The 23,832-nt window shown below is 44.1% G+C and overlaps 4 protein-coding genes across 4 annotated transcripts; 3 read left to right on the forward strand and 1 right to left on the reverse strand.

Moving 5' to 3' along the window:
• Positions 1 to 670: 670 nt before the first annotated feature.
• Positions 671 to 1,147, forward strand: PtA15_17A89 (uncharacterized protein; the record flags this gene model as incomplete). The annotated part of the gene is made up of 3 exons (XM_053164595.1): positions 671 to 821; positions 918 to 1,045; positions 1,112 to 1,147. 3 exons carry the CDS (start codon positions 671 to 673, stop codon positions 1,145 to 1,147), a joined length of 315 nt encoding a protein of 104 aa, XP_053028163.1.
• A 13,424-nt stretch (positions 1,148 to 14,571) lies between these two features.
• On the forward strand, positions 14,572 to 17,674 carry PtA15_17A90 (uncharacterized protein; the record flags this gene model as incomplete). Its single annotated transcript, XM_053164597.1, has 10 exons — positions 14,572 to 14,579; positions 14,677 to 14,763; positions 14,848 to 14,865; positions 15,003 to 15,061; positions 15,159 to 15,196; positions 15,279 to 15,331; positions 15,436 to 15,543; positions 15,645 to 15,714; positions 15,806 to 16,357; positions 16,421 to 17,674. 10 exons carry the CDS (start codon positions 14,572 to 14,574, stop codon positions 17,672 to 17,674), a joined length of 2,247 nt encoding a protein of 748 aa, XP_053028164.1.
• A 3,789-nt stretch (positions 17,675 to 21,463) lies between these two features.
• PtA15_17A91 (uncharacterized protein) lies at positions 21,464 to 21,824 on the reverse strand (the record flags this gene model as incomplete). The annotated part of the gene is made up of 2 exons (XM_053164598.1): positions 21,464 to 21,705; positions 21,785 to 21,824. The coding sequence occupies 2 exons, from the start codon at positions 21,822 to 21,824 to the stop codon at positions 21,464 to 21,466; spliced, it is 282 nt and encodes a 93-aa protein (XP_053028165.1).
• A 575-nt stretch (positions 21,825 to 22,399) lies between these two features.
• On the forward strand, positions 22,400 to 22,688 carry PtA15_17A92 (uncharacterized protein; the record flags this gene model as incomplete). The annotated part of the gene is made up of 2 exons (XM_053164599.1): positions 22,400 to 22,568; positions 22,666 to 22,688. The coding sequence occupies 2 exons, from the start codon at positions 22,400 to 22,402 to the stop codon at positions 22,686 to 22,688; spliced, it is 192 nt and encodes a 63-aa protein (XP_053028166.1).
• Positions 22,689 to 23,832: the final 1,144 nt, after the last annotated feature.

Raw genomic sequence — 23,832 nt, forward strand, 5'->3', positions numbered from 1 at the left:
TTCAACTCGTGAATTTCATAGTTACAGGTGATTGTCATCACACCTGTAACTTAGAAAATAACCCTTATTTATTCTAAGCTACGGCGCCTGGCTTGAGTCATTGCCACGTCCCCTTACTTTTGTAAGGGAGCTAGCCCCTCCGCTACTCAGCGTCGAGGTGTGGTTTTCTTCCCATTGGCCTGAAAAGGTTATAGTGTGGCCCTAATTCCGCTGGCCGCTATCCTAGCCGCTACAGCGCGAACTCACAACCCTATCAACTCCGTGTCACCAAAGAGACCGGAGCTGACAATAGCGGTCTTTTGTCCTCGGGGCTTGCCACGCTGAAAAGAAAACTGTATTGGGGCGTCTGTACCATGAAGATGTTTTCATATTAATGTATTTATTACACCATCTTGACCCAAGCTATGCCCAGCTATGTATGTACGTCCTATGCACATCTATTCCTAGGCGCAACTTTGCAGGGGCCATCACTAGGGTACAAGAGGGTACAAGATGGTAAAAGACCAGTTTGTACATATTTATGTATGTACAATTTATGCCCAAATACTGGATTTGTTAGTTCATTATTTCCCCCATCCATTTCCCCTCACACTTCGATTTCCACCCCTCACAACTGAAGCAAAGCGCAATTAACATTGCCAATTACGTCCTTCGCAAACTCCATCCCGCGATGCACATTTTCAAGTTCGCACTTCCTTTTTTCACTGCGTTTCATAGGGTCACAAGTACTAGTCAGACGCACGTGTCTTGCACCTGGATTCATACCCGCTGTTACTGCGCAGTTGACGTCTCAAATGACCCAACAGCTCCACATTGGGTTTGTAAGTGGCACTTTCTGATATTGGTCACATCCAACCTTTTCACTCCAATTGATCACTTGGATTAATGATTATTTTTTCTGTTGATGAATAAAATAGTCCATCATAGATGCAGAGAATTGGGTGGTTTAGATTTTCAGCCCTGTGCTACCCTAGTGCCTGAATTCAACGGGGGGACAAAGACCTATTGCTGTAATGAAAATTTCATTAGATCAAAGGATGCAACCGTGAGTACCATATCATCACACCAGACCTCACGCATAATTTTGGCTGAATTCGGCTATATTCACCAGCCTGAAAAGATAAAGGCACATTGCATAACAGGATAAGTTGTGGCATGAACCTCAAGCCTTGCTTTGATAAGACAAACAGCATCCATCTGCCCAAATAAAAATCCCCGGGCGGTCGATCCAGCGTCAAAGTAAAAGGAACAACCAGGGCATTTTTTTCTTCTTTCTATTGCTATATGTGAACTTCAAGACTTCAGCACATCTTTACTTTCTATGTTTCATGATTATTTCTTTTGTTGAAAAGTCTCTTATCGCGGGAGAAGATACTTATCATTCCCAAAAAAAGTCCTATTGTCTATGGATTCTCATCAAAAACACACAAAAAGCCATTTTTCTTATTATTTAACACATACCTCTCAGGTTTCAGTTATATCAAAAGATTACGCAGACCACATTTCATGCTATTGACTAGCACTTCCCTTGACGCAGCCAACCCTTCCATAGATTAAGTTCTGCCACATTTCTTCGAGATTTGAAGTCCTGAGTGCAAGCAGCATCGAGTGGAAAACACCCATCAACTAAATACTAATCATAGTGGGCCCATCGAGGAGGATGAGTATGCTGTACCATTGATTTACCATTGGTTTCCTACTCAATTTCTGACTACGCGGCCTGCAATCGTTGAGATGAGCCTGACCGATCGAGCGGTGACGTCTTCTACCAGATGAAAAATCACTCATGAGTCTGGTATACCTTCCGATCTGTGAAATCCCTCCAAGGTAGCTGACACTGAGGAAACAAATGCATATTCTCAAATGAAAGTCGCGTCTCCTGGTGTAAGGAGACAGGCAGAGGGGGTTTCAAACCACCTCCAGGAAGCCTTCCAGGTCCGGCTTTCCAAAAAAAACACCTCCTGGAACGTCTCCTGCAGACCTGGATTACAGACCGGCAAGACCCTCCAGGAGTACCAGGAAATCAGGGATAACCAGTGCGAAATAAAAACCAACCCACCCTCAACCTCAGCCCCGAACAGAACTGTACCCCCGGCAGGTTTTTTTCCTGTAGATCAATCATCACTACCCTCAATGGCCATCAAGGGAGTACATACATACAGGACCCAATGGCCAGTACAGACCAGTCAACAAGGGGACTCACCACTCTTGATGATTGGTATACTTGATGATTGGTATAGACCTGTCATCAAGAGGTCTCAGCACTCTCAATGACCAGGACCAACTGGTCATGGAGAGGACTCAACCCTCTCAATGACCGGGACTGTACCATTCATCAAGAGGAATCAAACCTCTCAATGGCCGGCAAAGACTGGTCATTGAGAGAGCTGAAACCTCTTGTTAACCGGTACAGGACCGGTCTGTACCGCCATCAAGAGGGTTAAGTCCTCCTGATGACCAACATAAAGGTCATTGAGAGGATACAACCTTCTCAATGAATGGTACAGACCAGTAATCTCAATGGCTGCTACAGGACGGTTCTGTACAGCCAGCAAGAGGGTTGAATCCTCTTGATGATCCACAGAACAGTAATTGAAAGGATACATCATACAGCCCTCTTGATGACCAATCTGTGCCGGCCATTGAGAGGGTTGAGTCCTCTAAATCACCGGTTTTTACCAGCCATTGAGAGGTTTGATTCTTCTCAATGACCGGTACAGTCCTGGTCATGGAGAGGGTTGAGTCCTCTCCATGACTGGTTGGTCCCGGTTATCAAGAGTGCTGAGACCTCTCAATGACTGCTCTATACCAATCATCAAGAGTGGTAAGTCCCCTCAATGACCAGTCTGTACCAGCCATCTCTCCAGATCACCAACCCAAATTTTTTGGTACCTGAAGTGGCATCCAGGACCACAATTCCCTCAAAAACTGAAGCTAGACCAATCAATCTCAAGAACACAATGATGACCAACCTATCAAGGCATGTGATTGCTCTAGAAGATGCTGATTCTAATGTGATGATACACCCTGCCTTCTGGAATGCTTTCAACCCCAACAACTGACCAATGATATTAAGCCTGTAGTAGTTTCATCACCTGATCCAAGTTTGTAATTTTCTTACTTGTCTTTGAGCTTACATCTTACATACTTTATTGCTTGATTTTTTAATCACTTTCTTCATTTATTTCTGTCTTGGTTGTAGGAGATTTATGTGCTTCTTGCAACAAGATACCACCCACTAATCAGTCAAAGCTGCTGACCAAGATGGGGGATTATCTCAAGAGAAGGCATGATGTGGTGAGCAGACCCAGTGTGAGCCTGAGTCTCTATAGTGACAACAGGACACAAGAAAAAGGGTGGAAACATTTGAATTTCTTGGGATAAAGAAATTACAAATATTAGAGAGAAAGAGAAAGAGAGAGACAAACTGAGCAGATTCAAGATTGGCAGATATTCAAGGTTATTCTGGTGGGTACTAACTTCCACTGGCAATGCTACCTCCTTAAGGGAGTGCTGCCAAGCTGTGCTAGAGAGTGTAACAGCCTCCTCTCACCAAAGAAACATGGAGGGCTCCTGAATTAGACAAGTTTAATCCAGCCACAATTTTTTAGACTTCCCTCTGGATAGTCAAGGTTCTTTAAAGGGAAACCTATGTGGTTTGTTTCTTACAAAAAGCACAGAAAAAGAAGGATATGATTCAGCAGAATCCTTTGGTTGATGATATCAAGACAGGTGCAGACCTGTGATCAAAGAGTGGGCAAGAGAAAACAGACAAAGAGAGCAATCAAGAGGCACAGAGTTTTACCTCTGAGATAGTCAAGGTTCAGTGAAAGAGTGATACTTACTGTCAATATCCTAGGCGCCTGTGACGGTAGGTATACTGGGAGGGTGGTATCCTCTTTGGTGGTGATCCTGGGCTATCTGAGGGTGTGGTTCTGGGTGTCTGAAGTATGTAGATCCTCCTCAGGCAAGGGGGATCCTGACTTCAAAAATTTTTACAGTTTGCTTAGGGCCTGTACCATAGCCCGCAGATTCCAAGGATCTTACCCGGGATTCACAACTTTCTGTGAGATCTGAGCGGCCCAGAATCCGGAATACCATAGCGCTTATTTTTCAACCTCATAATCCACGGAAAACAAGCCATTTCCTCAGTTTGGAAAAACGGCTCCCCCCTATTTTTTTGCCTCGGATTCCATCACACTCAATGCACCCCGGCCCATTCAACATCACACATCATTACCTACCGCTTGATCATCACACATCATCTGCAATCATCACCACACTTGTCATGGCCAATATCAATCCAATCAAACTTGACCCCAGTCTTTTTGGATTGGCCGCAACCCCGCTGAGGCCCAAGGAACAATCCACCAATCAGCCAAAAGCTCCTGTGGTAACTCCCGCCACCGTCAAGCCATCACAAACCCAGAAAAAACAGCCCAACAAAACCCCAAAGACCCCTAAGCCATGTGAGAATTCCAGCTTGAGTGAACGGTTTCAAACTCATAAATTGAGCAAGACGTTGGGAGTCTCTAAAACTGCGGAATCAGGTGAGCAAATGTGAACCTTTTCCGCAGCTAATAATCAAGCGCAGCGGTGTTGTGAAACTGAATTCATCTCACTGATGTGAACAGATCCGGCACTTGCCAGCAAGATGAGGCATGTGGAAAATCCCGGGCAGCAATCCCTCATCAAGAGAATCTCAGCTAGCACCAAGGGTAAGCGGCCAAGTTCTCAATATGAGTTGACCAGATAGTAGCTAACGCTCTATCTTTTTGATCCTAGAAAAAACTGTCAAAGACGACCAGACCAACCGCTCCAATACCGCTCAAAGAGCAGGAAAAATTGTTGGTAAGAGTGTTGCTTTGCAAAGTCAAAAAGTGTAAACAAAAGGCCTTAGCCGATGCATTGCTGCCTGGTTGCAAATCACATTGCTCAACTACTGCGCCGTTTCACTAACACTAAGTGAAGGACAACTCAATTCAAAAGAATAGCTCAAGTAAGCACCAGGGGGGAATCCGTGGCACTTCCCACAGAGTGCCATATCGTAATTCCATCAGACCGGGGGACTGATCTCATGCTGGATTTAACCATAGCTCTTGTATAACTTTTTACCCTATGGCAACAATCACTGAAGCCCAATTTATGCACAAATATCTGTTGATCAAATGTTTCATTAGGGATCATCTGGAGAGGACAATGTATTTATTTCATGAAGATCCCCATGTTCAACCAATGATGAGGCCGATTCTAGGCCCCCTTGGGTAAGACACAATTCAGCTTCTTGATTTGTGATTGAATCAACAAGCACTTTCCAAGCTCCTTTTGAAAAGAAGATATTGGAAGATTCAATTAGGCATCTTTGTGGACGTATCCACCTTGTATTTATACTACTGTGGCTGGTTGGTTGATTTAAATCATCTCCAAGATTGGAGAGAACATTATTCAATCTTGCTTCAGATTTGGAATTTCTAGTTTCAAGTCTCCAGGATTCCTCCTCAAACTGATTCTAAAAAGACTGTCAAGTTGTCAACACCCCTAATGTGTGGAAAGCTGTGACTTTCTGGTATGCAGAGTGCCCTGACAAGATTAATGGGGACATGATGTGCTTAAATAATGGGATTTAACCGGTGACATTCCCTCAAGATTGCTGTAGCCGCCACTTTGGATCCAGGGGACACAGGCACCCTTGAAGTTGGACCACACTGTTTTATGATCACCAAAAAACAATCTGGCCCTAATGTCAGTGTATCAAGTGAGTTCTGACCATGTAGTTTACTTTCCTTCCTTTGGGCTGGATTGGAATTTATTATTGGGTTCTTACAAACAGATGCTCAGAGGTGTGAGGTCTGATGCAGCTGATCTTCTGTGCAATGCATGTATGTTGGTGCAAAGGTAGTACTATCTGTGTGTGATAGGTTCTTGATCTTACCATGGTGGGCTGCCAGGTTCAGGGAGAGCCAGCTGTATTGCACCGGATATGTCTTGAATCACTCATCCGCCGTGCAGGTGGGATGGGAGTTGAAGGGTGGATGAACGCTGTGTGATGTCCACCCTGACGTTCGCGCGAACGTCAGGGTGGACACCTATCACACAGCTGCTTGCGGGGACTCCGGGGCGTTTTCCCCGTGGCCCCCGACCCCGCTCTTCTTGGCTCACCAGGGTTTCTTGGCCTGCCAAACGTCCTGGACATTGTCCCCAGCCAAGACGGTGTTAGACGCTCAAAGCATGAACCCTCATGCAATGTCTGAGTGTCCTTGTGGAAAGGAGACCCAACTTGACCCCTGATGCAAAACTGTCACGGAGAATTGCCGTCTCACAGTGCAATCAGCTTGCATGTGATGACTTGTCCTCACCCCAGCAGCATGCTTGCAAAGATCAATGGAGATCTTCCCCAATCAAGAAGAGTTCACCCAACAGAGGCCTCTGCCTACCGCGAGAGATGTCACACTTTTACACGCAGCATATGTTTTTTACCCATCCCCATCTTTCCGACCTTTTTTAAATTGCTAAATTCTGGTTGGCTCCTTTTGTGGCTGTTGTTAGGTGCTCCAAACATCACAGCCCATCAGCAACAACCCGGTCATGCATCCTGGCGTTCCTGCACACCCCTCTAGCCTTCTCTTCATCACCACAACACCCAATCAGGACCTTCCCAGCAATCCCTCTCTCTCTGAAAACCCCCGGTGAATCATGATCACTTTGACAGACCTTCCTCAGATTATCACCAATTTTGTTCAATTTTTTGATTGTGGGTTCAGTAAAGGCTTATGTCAAGAGTAAATTACATACTTGCAAAATGGCTGTTGGCTCAGATTAAGAGCCGCTTGGATCATGAAATGAATTGTTTTTTCTGTTGATGTACAATGAATACATTTTACCTTTCCTTCCCTACCTTCCAGTAGTTTGGTTGGTTTAATTAATGCAATCAAATTCTACCATGTAATTTCCTAGTTGCTGATACATTAGTTAAACAAGACATCACTATGAATTCAACATCATATGAACAATCCTTCAGGCATTATTTACAGATGCACAAGCAGTTGACTTCACAAGAAGTTACTGAAAAAAATTACGGTATGGCACTCTGTGGGAAGTGCCACGGATTCCCCCCTGGTGAAGGCCAAGCAGAAATATTGAAGAGGAAAGAAATGAAACAACAAGACTGACAGTTTCACGTTCTACTCTCACAAATCTTCATCTAACAGATAGCGCTTGGATCTTTTGTTTTCTTTCTCTCTTTTATTCTTTCTCTCTCAATCTAGTAGAGATCGGCTCTGGTTCTGTTGAAATTCTGACTCCTTATTCTTACTTATACCTCCTCATGTTGTCTCTGAATTTATTCCTTATTGATTTTGTCTTTCTTTAAGCATCACTAGTAAGTTAATAGTACTTCTAGCTCACACCTTGTAGTCCATGAACCCTGAGTAGTAGAGTTATGATAGTCATTTATATCTTCATGTGTAGTCTCAAAGAATGTACTTTATTCAATATGGTTTCTTATTCATTTCATCTCAAAACCACAAGTCTGTTGCATGTACATAGTCTATTTATATTATAGCATTGTCATGCAAATCAAACCATTGGTTCTCTCCTTTGTTCTCCGCCTCCATACCTGAGCCACATCCAGTGAGAAAAACATTCTCGCTGCCCCTTTTCTATCCAGTCTCTCAAGACTGTTTCTCCTGCATCGTGCCACTAAAGCCTCGTCGAGAATCATGATTCCAACAGGTTCTGCTCTTAGGTAAATCTCATATCCTTAGTTTCTTTCCAATAAAGTCAAATGTAATTCCAATTAGTACAAAGTCTAATTGGAATAAAATCTCTTAGTTCTTTGTTTTCTTTTAAGCCAAAGCCAAAAAAGATTGCTCCTCCAAAGGCCTCCTCAAATAAGAAGAAAACTCCAAAAAGTACTCCGGATACCAATGAAGAAGGTTCAGAAAACAACAATTCAGAAGACAGCAGAAAAACGGGGAAGAAGGGAAACCATACCTGGACTAACAAGCAGAAGAAATCTCTCCTGTCATTCATCATCAATCAGATTGCTTTGGGGAAGGGTGTGACAACGGAAATATCAAGTCGGAGGGTTGGACCATGGTGGTGAAAGAGATGACCAATTGATTTGAAATGGATTTCACCGCCAAACAGCTCAAGAATCAGAAAGGCTCCATCCAAAAACTCTACATTGATCAGAAGTTTCTCCTTGCTCAGTCAGGTTTTGGCCATATTGCATGTTCATAGCTGCAATTCCTGTGGGTTCAGAGAGAATACAAATTAAGATGGTATGGTTGGGAAAATGAGAGCTCACAACTTCCTGCACCTGTGATAGCAACTATTTGGGTTGATCTGAAATTTTCCAGTAAGCAGTTGTATCAGAAAGTCTTTCCAGATCCCCCTGGACCATCATTAAAGAAGCAAGCAGGTTGTTCTGAATAACATGCATTGATGATCTGATCAAAGGCTGATCTCTGCTTATTATTCAAATGATTTGCATTGTTATAAAGTTGAGATATCCACACGTTGAAGACCATTTTGTAAAATGATTGGATTGATCACTTCAATCATCTGATTTGTCATGAGTGCATCATCTTGAAATCCCTGATGGATCTCCAGTCTTCAGTCATGTAATGGTAGGAGGAATTCCATAAACACAGAGGGTATGAAGGTTGAAATGTTGCTATAAGTATGCCAAATAAATTTTGCAAATAAGTTGGCATCATTGTTTCATTTGCTTCAGCTATTGTGGCAACGGTGTAACCATTACGATACATTGAGCGTATTGGGTAAAAGTTTTTCATTGAAGATGCATACCTACATGTCCAATTTTTTGTTTTTGGCTGTTATGGTATGGATAATGGCTAAAAACAAAAAATTGGACATGTAGGTATGCATCTTCAATGAAAAACGTTTACCATGTAAAAATGGTAGACAAATTACTTTATTGTAACAGTTATTTAACAAAAGAATTCAATAAAAGTAATACACTTGAAAAATAGAACCACAACGGTTAGATCTTGTTAAGCTATGACTATTTAATGATAATGAAAAGAAATACCTAAAAGAAAGAACCGGTGCGAAATCAAATCTTGACCAAGAACAACAATTGGCGACAGCAAGTACACGGAGATATCACAACGTAATAGCCTGGAAGAAATATCAAGTTGATTGTCAACACTCGGTGTCCCCAGATGTTGCAGATAAGAAGCATAAAGTCACTACTTGCCCAGAGACTAAAACTAGCTCCTCCTGAGTACTTAGAGTCGATGATGGTTGAGCTTGATGGTTGATTTGATCAAAGAGGTCTGTTTGATTGAGATTGTCTTTGAGTAAACTGGGTAGTCAATGGTTGAATCACAAGTGATTGATCGAGGAATTGAGATGCGGGAAAGAGTCGCTGAAGAAAACAGAAAAGGGAAGAGTAAAGTTGTTGGTGAGATGATGGTTGCTGATCAGAGATCTCAGAGGCGGAAGTCCGATTGATTGCCATATACCATATGCATGACCGCATGCATAAACTAAAACAAAACTCAATTTTTGGGTTTACGCAACACTCCTCCTAAACACGCACATTGAGTAAATGTAATTGTTTGCACGCTTCTTGGGGTTTGATTTTGCCAAGAGGTTTGGTCAAGGCATCCGCAATCATGTCAATGGTCGAGATTTGCTGAATCCGCAGAACGTTCATGATCATGAGTTGGCAAACATATTGAAAGCGGATTTCAATATGTTTTGTGTTTGGATTCAGCTGAGCTTCTTTACTTATTGTCACAGCGCCTGAGTTGTTGTTGAAAATGATTGGAGGATCAACGGATATGTTCAATGAGGTACACAAATTTGACATCCATCGCAGCTGTTTTGCGCATTTGTTGACCGCGATGAACTCGGCTTCAGTCGTGGATTGAGCAACAACAGATTGTTTTTTCGTAGTCCACAAAATCGGATTGCCGAAAAAAGTGATTACATAGCCTGACATTGATTTTTTAGTAACTAACAAAGTTCCATAATCCGCGTCGGCCCATCCACATAAAGCATTGGTTTGTTGTCCTTTTTTAAAATGAATGCCAACATCGGCCGAGCCTTGAATATATCGAAGAAGATGCTTGATCAAAGACAAGTGGCATAAGGAAGGGGAAGATGCAAATTGAGCTAAGATATTTACTGTGAATGCTATATCTGGACGAGTGTGAAGAGCCAGATAATTGAGCATTCCCATAGCTTTTTGCATCGTTTTAACATCAAAAGGAGCAGAATCTGAAGCCACAACACGATGAAAATTCATCGGTGACGATGCTTTCACAGAAGTCAAATCGGACATTCCAAACTTGTCGAGGATCTTATGCGCAAAATCCGACTGATGAACTAGTAATGAGCCATCTGTACGCCAGTCAAAGGTATAGCCAAGATGTTGATTCGGGCGTTCTTTCACCTTGAGCACGTACGATTTTTTTAAATTGTCGAGAAAAGAAAGAATTACCCTGCGAGAACGTCCGACAACTAGTCCATCATCGACGTGCATATGTAGGAGAATTGAATTATCGACATTATGAAATAATGAATCATCCAAGATCGACGATTCAAAACCAATAGACTTCAGGGTCGAAACTAAGTGGGCCTTCCACATTCGTGGAGCTTGTTTTGTACCATAAAGAGACTTGTTCAGCTTCCAAACCCAGCCTTTTTTCGCAGGATCCGGATCTTCAAAACCAAGGACTTGGGATACATAGATTGATGCATCGATGTTGCCATACAAAAACGCCGTTTCAACATCAAATTGAAAAACAAACATTTGGTTGTTCACTGCGAGAGAAAGCATCATTTTGAGCAATTCATTCCGCGCAACAGACAAATATGTTTCAAAATAATGTAACATATGTTCTTGATGATTTCCAAAAACGACCCAACGGGCTTTGAGTCGGATAACCTCTTTGAATTTTTTGAGTTTCTTTGTCAGGAGCCACATACCGCCAATGGTCTTGTTGTCCGAAGGAGGCGGAGCAAGCGTACCAGTATTTTTTGATTGCAGAGAGTTGAATTCTGTAGATAGTGCTTGGACATGTAGGTATGCATCTTCAATGAAAAATGTTTACCCAATACGCTCAATGTATCGTAATGGTTACACCGTTGATTGTGGCTTCCAAATAATGATCATTTTCCAACAGACCCTGGGCCAAAGAAGCTGAACAAAACCTGTTATAAATTTGTCTTCAAAATGTACAAAGATCCTCAAGAGAGGTTGCACCAGTGACATGATTGAGTAGTAGCCATAAATGCCATATTTCTGAATCAGAAGGATAAACTGCAGAAATTCTACCAATTCAAAAACCACTCTGCCTTGGCTTCCATTCTTTGCTTTTGGGGTGCCATGTATAGTACTGGAAGTCAAAACAAATTATAGAGAGATAAGTTGCAGATAGTTTGCAAGAGAAAATCCTCCAGCATGCTTCTGGAGCTGCTACCCATCAAGAATATCTGAATCTAGTCACCCCATCAATATCTTCTTCAACATCCAAGGCTGGTTTATCAGGATATTTGTACAGGTATTTGAATGCACAAATTTCTACATTGATGTGACAGTGAAATTTGGCAGATAAGTATGAATTGGAGGGCATGACCCAGCAGTTTTCAATGATAAAGTGGTTATTTCCTCTTCAGATTGTTGGCTCATTGTAAATTCTCCTGTAAAACTGGTAAGAATTTTCATTCGTTAGAATTTCAGAGGTGTTGATTTTGGGATTGTTGTTGTGGGTGTTGTTGAAATTGCATTTGATTTGGTTTTCTTGCATAATGTTTGGGAAAATGAACATCTGGATTAGAAAACCCTCTTGAAAATTGTTGTGATGGAATGGGAAAATGAAAATCAGGGTTATAAACCCTTCTTGAAGTGTGTTGTGATGGTATGTATTCTCTAAAGTGGCTGGTCTGATGATTACAAAAGTGGCTGTTCTGTTGATTATCAAAGTGGCGGGTCTGTTGATTACCAAAGTTGTTGTCCAAAATTGATCCTGTCCTGGTAGTTTTGTGTACATGAAGATTATCTAGATCATTATAAATATGGGAAATCTTGTTAAACCACCTCTTTTTTGGTATTGTGAAAAGAAAATGAAGGGTAAGAAGATGCTGCAAAATAATGTTGTGTTTCTCTGAATCTAGCTTGCTGTTCCGCAGCATAAGCTCTTCTCAATTGTTCATTGGATTGTTGCATTTTTGCAATGAAAAAAGCAAAGGATTATAATCAGAACGGGGAATTTAATTGAGGTGTGATGAGGAGAATAGTAGTGGGTGGTGTCTGATGAGTGGATTGGTTGGGGGAACTAACAGCACATTGGGTTGATTTTTTTTTTTATAATTTGTTAAATTGAAGGTTCAGATGGGTACAATCACACTGCAAAAAAAACTGTGTCAACTGTGAGCAGTTGACATGCGGTAACTCTGAGGAAGCTTGTGGTGTTACACCAGCCTTACTCAAGGTTTGACTCAACCCAAGCTTCAATGCACAGTCACTGTACACCTTGCACAGTGACTGTACCAACAAAGACACTTGTGCATTCAGGTGGAGTTACAATGGCAGCTTGGCTTGAGTATCCTGCATGTCAACTGCAAGCAGTTGACCAAGTTTTTTTTGCAGTGTCAGCCATTTTCAAGGTTATAGATGTGTAACCAAGTTCAATGAAGCTGATTGCTCCAACAGACTTGGTTGTTGGTGTGCAGGCAATTCTGATGAAGCAGAATTGTTGTGGAAGTGGTTATCAATGACATTGAAGATGATTACCCATGTGGATGTCTGTCCAAGCAATCTGCACATCCCCAAGGGAACACTGAACAGAGTCAAAGCAAGTCCGTTGAACGGAGTCAAAGCAAGTCCGTTGAATGGAGTCAAAGCAAGTCCGTTGAGCGGAGTTGGTTACAGGGATGGAGTACAAATTTATGGGGCCCTTCCAGCAGACTTGGAGTTTTCAAGTCAGTCTTGATGGCCGTAGTCCTCCAGAGAGCGCGAGTATGCCTCGCCAAGGTGAAGCTGCTCCAACTTCACCCAATGGCTGGTATAAATTGTACACCCAAGCCATTGACAATCAAGCGGAGGACTGCCTCCCCCCATGACATCTGTTAGAATTTGTTCAAGCAATCTGCTTGAACGGCTGGGCTATAGATTTCTCACCCTGTCCGTTCAAGCAGAATCATTGATCAGCATCAATGATCAAACGGACTTGGTTAATACAAAAAGAAAATCGACGCCGGTGTTACATGCATACCGACGCCAGCGTTACTTGCATGACAGAAATTTGTACAGGATACCGGCGCCGGCGTTACTCGCATGACAGATAGTTGGACTGTTTTTTTGGCCCCCAGAGGCCATTTCTTTAGTTATATGTAGATTTAGGACTGAGAGAAAAGGCCAAAAACACCAATTTTGATGAATGTTCCCATAGCTCCCTCACCTTGGAGGATTCCAACATTTTTCTGGATCAGATGAAATATCAACATCTTGTCTAATTTTTGATGCATTAATATCATCATAAGTCCTCCTGCCAACGGTGAAACAGATACTATACAACACAGTATCTTCAGACACTTGTGTATTGTATCTGTTGAAAAATACAAAATTGTAAATAAAAATGTATTGTATCTGCCTGAAGATACAATACCGTAGTATTGTATCAATAAAGTATTGAAACATTATTTTCTTGTTTTTGGCCACTGTTGACTGTATACAGAAAAACTATCAAAAAACATAAAAATACAGTATCTTGTATTGGGCTGTATTTGCAACAAGATACCAAAGTTTGAATACATTTGTATAGTATTGGTCTTTGAATACAATACAAATACAGGCAGATATAGATACATGTATTGTATTCTTTTCACCGTTGCTCCTGCCTTTCTCACAATGATCCATCAAAGATGGTGGCCGCTGGCAAAAGCCAACCCGGAGATTGTAATTAAAACAGCACTTTTAGTCCAAATCCATACACTTGCCTTGGGGAAAAAAATTGACAGTGAACCAGGACTTGCTGCTCTGACAGATCTGAGAATGTCAAAAAGCCTCAGGATGCGCGTGGGAACATGCATTTTTGGCTGTTCACTCCAAATCCCAAGGGAGCCAGTTTGAAAAACAGCTGATCCATTTCTGTTCTAGCCAGGATGGGTTTTTTGCGTTTACAATCCTTCTATCTCAAGTTTGGGAAGGAGAAAAATACACTGGAAGGTGGCTGGAGATAGCCACGCTTCTGATGAGTCTTGGTGTAAGTGTACGGGGTAATTACAAAAAGACAGCACCATACAGGGACCTTAGCACACAAAGGATTTTGGGCATAACTCTCAGGCCAAAATCACCTGCAAGGCATAAGTCCCTCCCAGAGGGAGGCCTTCGCCGTTCGGCCTCCCTCGGGAGGGACTTAAGTTAAGTTGAGCCCGCCATGGGGTTTTTGGAACAAAACTGTGGAAAAGTCAGCCTTGATTACGTCAGCGCGAGAGAAAGCCAATGGTCGGCAATTAGCGCAGGTCAAGTTGCCAACCCCAGCTCGACTATCAACAAATACCTCACACGCACACGAAGGGCGGAAAACGAGAACGATGTCAACGTAAGGATGCCCTTGATTCCTTGTTCTTGGTCTGGAAACCGGTTACAAACATGTCGGGAACTGACCTCCTTCTTCCCCTTATCTTGTGACTGAACAGATTGACAATTGGTACTAACCTCAAACTCGAAGCTTCTACCTCCCGGAGACCATTCTTCGAGCCCATTAATGATACACATTCTGCTAGGTCAGCTCGTTTCCCAGTCCCCTTTGTAGCAAAGACAGATGACGGGCTAGGACTGATTTCAAAATCCCTCTGAAACCCCAACAGAAGCTCTATTTCACACCCGTGAGTCTAATCGTATCAATTCACTCTCTCACTATCGGCTATCAGTTAATCAAAGGCTTTGAAGAGGGGGACAGGTTTCATGATGACCATCACCCAATCCTTATGACTGACTACTGATCGTCTTCGATCATCACCAGGCAATTACGCGATCTTCTGATCTGTCCTACCCAGCCCCATCATGTTCAAACGATCTCAGGTAGGCTGACCACCACTTGGTGCCAAATCTATTCACCTTTCATCAGAACAACTAACTACGTCTGCTTCCTATGATGTCATTTGTTCCTTTTTTGTAGAACATGGAGTCGATGCCCATGTCTTTGGTCAATATACAGTTCAGTTCCAATCCCTTTCGAAATTTCACCACGCCTATTGACTAAAGCCCTTCACGATGATTACATCCCGATTTCGATCAGATGCGCCTCATGGACAAAGCCACATCTTTCCATCCTAACTGCTTGGTTTCGGGGTCAGTGGAATTTTACAGAGCAGCTCTCGAAACTTCCAATTAAGAGCATTATTGAATTTTATCATTGATTTTTTTAAGTTTTGATTGATTTCGTTAATCCTCAGTTGCGGCTACGTTGCGATGGGCGGTGGTAATGCGGACCTGCTTATCAGATCAGTTGACATTCACTCTCGGTGGGAGCTCAAAATCACTACCGGTCAATCAATAGTGAAGTAAGTCAGTATTTTTGATCCATAGCATCGTTCTTTTCTCCCTTTCGTTTGAGTATATCCTGTTAGTCTCGAATAATGCCTTACTCGCCGCCACCCCGTAGTTCGGTTCACTTCTTTCAAGCTTCACCCCGGGGGAATCCTCAAGTTTTGGTCTGTAACAATGACCAGACAGTGCGTTTATTATCCTCCCCTTTCCACGTGGAACTCCAATTGACAATGTACTAATCGGGTTTAACTGTTCCTCCGTACTTCCAAATACAAGATTACTCAATACGACCTTTCCAACGTATCAACCATACAAAATGCTGCATCGAACTCATTATCCGTCGATCCTGCCCATCGCCCCACGCCAGGATTGGGGTCTCGCGAAGGAGACGGGATTTCAACTGGTAATGAGAAGCCAGTATTAACCCATAAATCGAGCATCGTTTTCCCAGTCCCTGTCAATCACTGCAGCGTTAGCCCAGACTCAAAATCGATGGTGGCAGTAGGAGATAGTAACGAAGTTTTTATTTACGACTGTCAAGGTGCACATCAAACAAATGAACCGTTGATTGGCGATTGGCGATTGGGCCCACGAAGGATCTACCTTCCCGGAGTCTCGGCTCTCACTGGTAGTTTCAGTACTAGTTGGAATCAGTATGGAGATAAATTTGCAGTCGCAAGTGAGGGCGAAGTTGTCGTGGTTTATGATATGAAGATGCTTGGGAAGCCTCTTCTAGTAAAGCAAACTGCCCAGAAAGGCAGGCCCGGTGGCGCGAGGGTAGTCAAGTTCAGTCCTGCCGGCCCTAATGAGCTCCTAGCATTCACTGAGGTCAGTCAACTCGAGAGAAAACTGAATTCTTCAGCTACTGACTCGAGATGGATCTTTGATCAGCACCAATCTTTGGTCCATGTTTTGGATGCTCGTACTTTTGATCCAGATCATGAACAGATATTGGCAGTACCCACACCATTTCCCGGGATGACACCCTTCCCGCCACGCTTATCACCAGGATCAATCCGGCCGCATCAATCAGCAAGCAGCACCGATCGAACTCCCTCCCTTCTAGATCGATCAAATCCTATTTACGATGAGAGGAATACTTCAGCCGCATCAAGACGGCGGATGAGTGAGCTGCATGCACAGCTGTCACGTGGAGCTAGAAGAAACTTCCGCCCAGTCGAGATGAATAATGATCTCGAGCCCGAAGAAGACGAGCAGGATGAGGAAAACCATCCAGAGGCTGGACCGAACATGAGCGATGGTCTTCGTCGTCAAAGCAGACAATCTGAGTCGCCGCGATCGCGGGAAGAGCCGATCGGGGAAATGACTTTTACGGAGCCGATGTTTGGAGAATTTTCCCGCAGGCGCACCCCGGAACTCCCACTTTCTGCTGTGGAACGGATGTGGGGGGATAGCGAAGGCCGCAATGATCTTAACCTGCGATCCTCACTAAGCAGCCGGGCCAGTCAATTCTTTGGCACAGGTGTCAGAGCAAGCCGGACCACGAGAGGAGGATACAGCTGGGCAGTGAGGTCGAGACTGCCGCATAATTTAGACGATGACGAGGCTTGCTTGGAGGGCGAAGGCGAAGAACAAGGCTCGCAACCAAGACAGACGAACTCGTCAACACGAACAACCTTGTCGGGGGCCAGGTTGGAATGGGGCCCACCTTCGACGTCCACGTCTTCGAGTCGCCATATTCAGCTGCAAGGATCATCAATCCGAGTCTTGAGTGATGATGATGACCGGAGCGGTAGGGTGAATAGCAACTCGGCAATCAATTCATCTTCGACGCCTACCGGGCTACTTCGAGACCGAGACGCGACCGCATCGTCCATCGCCCTCGCTCATTCCCAACTGATCGCTTCCCGACTCGGCCAAAATCCGCCCCCGTTCTCCCGCTCGGAAGCTTGGTTTGACCTCGACGGAGGCCCGCCGGCGGCAATCCGCAACCGCTCAAACTCGCTCTACGGACTTATCTCCGCCTCTTACTCCGGCGTTAGGAGTGGGATGTGGGACGACCTGATCGGCTTGAGTTGGTCCCCCGATGGCGAGTGGTTGGTCTCTGGAACTGAAGTTGCTCTCGTTGAATGGAAAGTCAAACGCTCGAGTCGCGCCGGTTTTGGTGACTCGAGGTTGTGCTGATTGTCTCCTCCTAACATATGATTATCTTCCCCTCTCTCTTTTCCGATTCTCTGTTGGTATTTTCCTCTTCCCTCGGTGTTTTGGTTTTGCGTTAAACAAGAATCTTTTGTGACGTATCAAGCAATCTTATAATGGCTCCTACGGCTCCCTGTTTTTTGGTATTTTTATTGTTTGTATGAATGTCAATATGTACTATTGTAACATATCTGTTGGCCAAAAAAACTTCACAGTCGCATGTCCAACACCTAGTATTACCTCGTCCTCTTGCAGTTACATTATCATTTCACAAATCCATCTACATCTCAAAAGAACAGATCAAAGTTAGTCATGATGTCAGCGAGTTACCCAAGTCATACAACTGTATTTTACGCGACCAATCTACTTACTACGTACTACGGAAAGGTTGGATTGGTTTTAATTCAACACTGCAAGAGCTACACTTTGCTACAAAAAGTGGTGCTTTTCCTTAGCGTAGCGGGGCCCCGCTACTCCTCACGGAGAGCAGCGTTAGCGATAGCGGAAAAACACTATTTCAAGCGGCAGTGAAGCGCAAGGAATTGAATAAAACTTTTCTAATTCCAAAAAGAGAGGCAGTTGCAATGATACAATCAGCTACGGTTGATCATCCATCATCCACCAGGACCACAACAGCGTAAAAAAAACTTAACTACATAGAGCCTTTTGGGTTCTTGCACCTTCTGAATCCACGGCTTGGCCAGCGGGTATACCTCATTAACACCAGGATGTGTGTTCTTCAGTGAACAACTGCCCATTGGGAAGGATTTCACTATGGAGCAGTCCGTACCAGCTAGCCAAGGAAGGCTGCTTTTGGTGGATGGCAGCAAAGTATATCGGCTGGCTGGACAACAGAAGGTGTCTTGGGCCTTTGCTCGGAAGCGCCAAAGTAACCACTAAAGTAGCTTTTTTTGCTGCTACTTTAGCAAACAGCGTAGCAAATTGCTGCTACTTTAGCAACAAGCAAAGCAGAATGCCACTACAAGCCACTGAAAGTAGCTTGCTAAAAAAAAGCTCTTGAAAATGATTGGCGGAAAGCAAAGTGTCAGGTTGTGGTTCTGCTACTCTTAGCTTTATCATACCTGCTGGTGTCACTCATTCATGACCTGTCATTTACAGGTCTTACCCTCAATTAGAGATTTTTGTTTGACACCAGTGGATGTTCATTGACCCCCCTGCAGCTGTTTATATTCTTACACCGCCAGCAAACAGGTGACATAATCTGGATTTCGCCAAGCTGAAGTAATCCAGATTCCAAATCAAACTAGCGCCCAGGGTGTGTTGTCACCTGTTGTGGATTTTGTCACCTGCCATTCTCAGTGGCAAGTGCAAGTGGAATGCACAACCCCCTTGATGGCCGGTGCTAACTGGTCATTGAGGGGAGATACACACCTCCCTTGATGGCCCATCTGTACCGGCCATCAAGAGGAACACCCTACACTCTCTTGTTGGCCAGTCACAGTACGGGCCATTGAGAGTTTAGTGTTTTGTCTCAATGGCCGGTGTACTGACAGGCCACCAAGGGGTATGTGTATCACCTTTCAATGGCCGGTCAGTGGCGGCCATCAAGAGTATAAATGGTGCTTTACTCTTGCTGGCTGGTACTGACCGGCCATCAAGAGTGTTATGTGTTCCTCTTGATGGACAGTACAGACGGGCCATCAAGGGAGGTGTGTATGTCCCCTTGATGACCAGTTAGCACCGGCCATCAAGGGGGTTGTGCATTCCACTTGCACCTGCCACTGAGAATGGCAGGTGACAAAATCCACAACAGGTGACAACACACCCGGGGCGCGAGTTTGATTTGGAATCTGGATTACATCAGCGCGACAAAATCCGGTTTACGTCACCCATTTGCTGGTGGTGTTAGTACAGTGGTTAGCTAACTTAACTAAGTCCCTCCTTATGTGAAGGGGAGACGCCGTCCCGCAGGGACCCTCCAAAGGAGGGTCCCTGCGGGACGGAGGTTGCTGCGCTCCCCCGAGGAGAGAAATTAGCTAAGTTAGAGTGGTTAGTACACTGGACATGGGTACAACTCCCATAGGACACATAATATTTTATGGAGTTTCACACAAAGCACCCAGCCCGCTACCATTACCAAAAGTGCAGCAAAGCGGGGCCCAAAAGACCTATGCTTTTGCTAAGCTACCACTAATTTGCGTAGCGTAGCTCTTGTATCGTTGGTTTTATTAACATGTTTATCAAGTCCAGGGTTGACCCAAGCGTGTACAGCCTTTCCGTTGAACGCACGAAGCGCAGGAGAGGCTTGTATCCAAAACAAACTTGCTCGCTTGTAATGGTTGGGGTTCTGAAGTACTTCCTTTTAGTAAAGATTAGAGATGGCAAACGGGTACCCGGGCGACAGTACCCGGCACCCGCCGGCGGGTATACTTGCTCACCAAGATGAATCCCCTCTCGGCGGCAGGTATACTGATACCAGCTTGCGGAGGTCCAAGAGGGATTCCTCTTGGTGAGTGGGCACATACCTACAAAAAACAACTTGGCGGGTACCGCCGGTACCCGCCAAAAATACCCGGGTACCGCCGCTGCGGGTGCCAAGTACGGGTACGGGTATCTGTTTTGGGCCAAAAAAGCAGGCAGAACCCGGACACGCGGCGGGTACCCGGGTACTGATTGCCATCTCTAGTAAAGATTGTATATAATACACTTCACTACCCATTGGAGAATACACCACGGGCAAAGCTCAACAAAATGATTTCAATTGCCAGCCGATATCATTTCGGTTGGTCTGCCTGCAAGGGGGGACCGTCGCCAGACGATTGGCGTTTTCACTGGAAAATTCCAGGAACCCTACTGGAAGGCAATCCAAAATTATTTTGGATCCCCAACGCACTTCCGAAGTGCTTTCGTGTGCAATTCGGAATGGTTACGGGCCGTCGCAGGTTTTGGAGGGCTCAAAACAAGGTTTCAGCAAGGTGGGTGGACAAAAGGGAGGCTTGAACATGCAACATGCTTCTGATCCACCCCAACCAAGCCCCACTACAGGCATGTAGCTGTCGCTGCGGGATGCAGCGTCACCCTGTCGTTGCAAGCCCGCGTGACTGCGCAAGTAGGCGCAGTCACTGCGGCCGCGACCCCAAATGCAACGTCAGGTGACGCTGCGGGCCGCAACGACACCTATTTGCCCGTAGTGCCCCTTGCCAACTGCCCCAGACACACTGTGGTATGGGGGCGCTGTTTTATATATAGGACCATGCTCCTGTGAGGTGTGGTCAGCCATATTCGGAAATATTCCGGGGAAAATCCAGGAAAAAAACCGGAATGGTCTGTTTCCTGGAATGAAGTCGAATCAATTTCGACTTCATTCCATTTTGGACGCTACCCGAATTGCGATCGGAATGGTTCCGGTACTTTGACCATACCGGAAGCATTCCAATCGGTTTTCGGTCCTTCAACCATACCGGAACGATTCCGATTGGTTTTCGGGTTTTCCTACCATCCAGTAAATTTTCTGGATGGAAACTTTGGATCTTCACCCGTGGTGTAATATTGGGCAGGGTGTGCCTAAGATGGGGGTCTTTGTCCCCATCAAGAAGAACTTTGAATTTTTCAAAAATTGTTTGTGTAAAATCTTGCCGACATCGCAGCCGAACCAGACCGGCTTGTCGGCCTTGATCATCTTGATCACCAGCTCCTTGAGGGTCTCGCTGCGCCCACACATAGTGAAGACCGGGTGAGTAAACCAATGATATGCAGCAAGCAGGGAGCGGAGACATACCTGGTCGTGTTCACGTATCGCACAGCCCGGCCGCCCTACACGTTTCCGAGCCTGTTCACGGTGTACGCCTGGTCGTAGTCGTGGCGGGGATCGTTGATCAAGCTGATGTATTCGGACGCCTGGGTCTTGGATATATATCGGTATGAGGTGCCTGATTGCCAATCCCGACTCGCGCAAAACCTTCCCTTGATGTCACGCTCAGAAGCTTTGTTCTTACACGCCTGGACAAAGATTTTGGAGATACATAGCTTGCTGCCTATGATCTTGAATGGAGTCTCTGCAACAAAGGAAGGGAAGTTACGCTCATCAAACCCTTTCGAAAGGTGACTTTCAAAACTGAAGCCAGTCAAACATACTTTTCCAGCGCGATACTTCTTGGAATACAGAACATGTCATTTTTCGCGGCACCTTTCCCTTCCTCACAGCTAGCCGACTTGGTCTATATTTAGTCCAGCAGGCTTGTAGCTCCCTCATCTCTTCGAAGAGAAACATTGACGACCTCACTTTATCTGGACAACTAGAACATCAACATGATACAGCCACTCTTTCTATTCCTAGTCATAAGTGTATTCTTAAAAATATCTTTAGCAACTGTCATTGCAGAGGTCACCGTAGACGGCCGGCTCTTCTCAGTCGTAGATCCCCGCAGAATCCCCACTTCTCAACAAGTGAAAGAAGCGGGCGAAAACATACCAGAAAACTGGCTACTCCGCTATGATCCAACTTATCTCTCCCCTCAAGCAAGTAGAGCGAGGGGTAAAACCATCAAAGTCTACCCAGTATCAAATGAACATACAGTAGCATTCAGGACTTATAGTGATCCAGGAGAAAACACCAAGCTTGTCACTACTAATGAAGGGATACCTGCTTACCTTGAACTTCCAGAATTTGGCTCAGCTTGGGTGGTAGCTACCACTATAAATCTGGGTAAAGATGATTCAAAGGAGAATTTGGTGCCCCTAGACTTTCAAATGTACATGACAGTAGTAGAGGCTGTAAGAAGAAATCCAACCAAGTATCAAATCAAAATTGAACGTCGTAATGGCATTGTAATGATACCTGAAGATTCTAAAGAAAAATATGTGAATAATGCTGAAATGAGACCTGAGGAGTTAATCAAGTCAAAATCTGATGTGACTCGTAAGTTACCTCATTTCCCCACAGGTCCAACTCAACATTCACCCAATCTATTTGCTGATACCCTTTCCATCTTTACCAAAATAACTCCCTGCATTAGATCAAAATCCAAGCCAAATCTGAATAAAAATCATGCTGAAAAATGCGCTAATGGTGCCACCACACAGAAATCAACAGTCCTTAGTGAACTCCATTCATCAGCTGATTCTAATGAGATTCAAAATGTCCTTTCAATGCTCTTTTATTTCCTATTATTATGTCCTTTATTTCCTATTCTTATGGTTTTATCATTTTTATGGCTTGAATAAGATGGAATCATTAGTTTTTCTGATAAGAGATTTTCATCTGCATCCCAAGGCCTTTTTTTTCTCCTTTGTGAATTTCTTCTTGGTTAAAACAATTCTAAGTTATTTTCTACCTCAGAAGTTCCAAATTTTAATATAGTATCTCTCATTCTGTGCCTGAAGCCTGCAGTCTGTTTACATCTGAAGTAGCTGAAAAAGTAAGATGCAGGAGCACATTTTGAAATTCTGAGATTGCATCCAATGGTTATTAGTAATCTACCTTCATTTTATCCCATTCTTACTCATTTATTAGTGGTTATCTTGCATGATATAAGGTCCCTCATTTCTCTATTCCGTGAGTTATTTTTGAATAAATATGATATGCATTAGTTCTCCAGCCTTGAATACAACCAACATTACAATATGACGTGAGTGAAGCATATGGCTGTTGCAGGTAACAATCAAGGTAAAGGCCAGATTCTGAAACCAATCGGTTACAAGGATAGTGTCAATAAAGTAAGTTAATGTAGCAGCCAATCAGGAATTTCCCAGAAAATTCAAAAATAAAGACATCTTGGGAATTCACTGTCATGGCAAATGAGAAAACATTAATGTTTTGGATGGCCCTGGGCAGCTTTGTGGTTAAATGTGTGCCAGAAGTTGGCTGGTTGGAAAATCTTGTCCAGACACATTTCAATTAAGTAATATTTGGATCAGCTGTCTGACCATTACTGGGCAACTTGTTTGAACGGTCCCATTGCAGCTGGACATGATGAGGCAGAGTCTTTTATCCTGTTGGTCCAGGGTATCTAGGAAGTACATAAAATTCAAGTGCTGACGGCGACAATGCCCACACAGACCAGTATAAAGTCAGAGATATTGATTTTTTCCAGTCTTGGGACAGGCTATGCAAACACATGTATTTTTCTGACTGGCACACTTCCAGCTTAAATGTGATATCAAGCCTCCAGCAAATCTCAGAA

Source organism: Puccinia triticina, chromosome 17A (assembly GCF_026914185.1).
Source record: "Puccinia triticina chromosome 17A, complete sequence".
Classification (NCBI taxonomy): Eukaryota; Fungi; Basidiomycota; class Pucciniomycetes; order Pucciniales; family Pucciniaceae; genus Puccinia; species Puccinia triticina.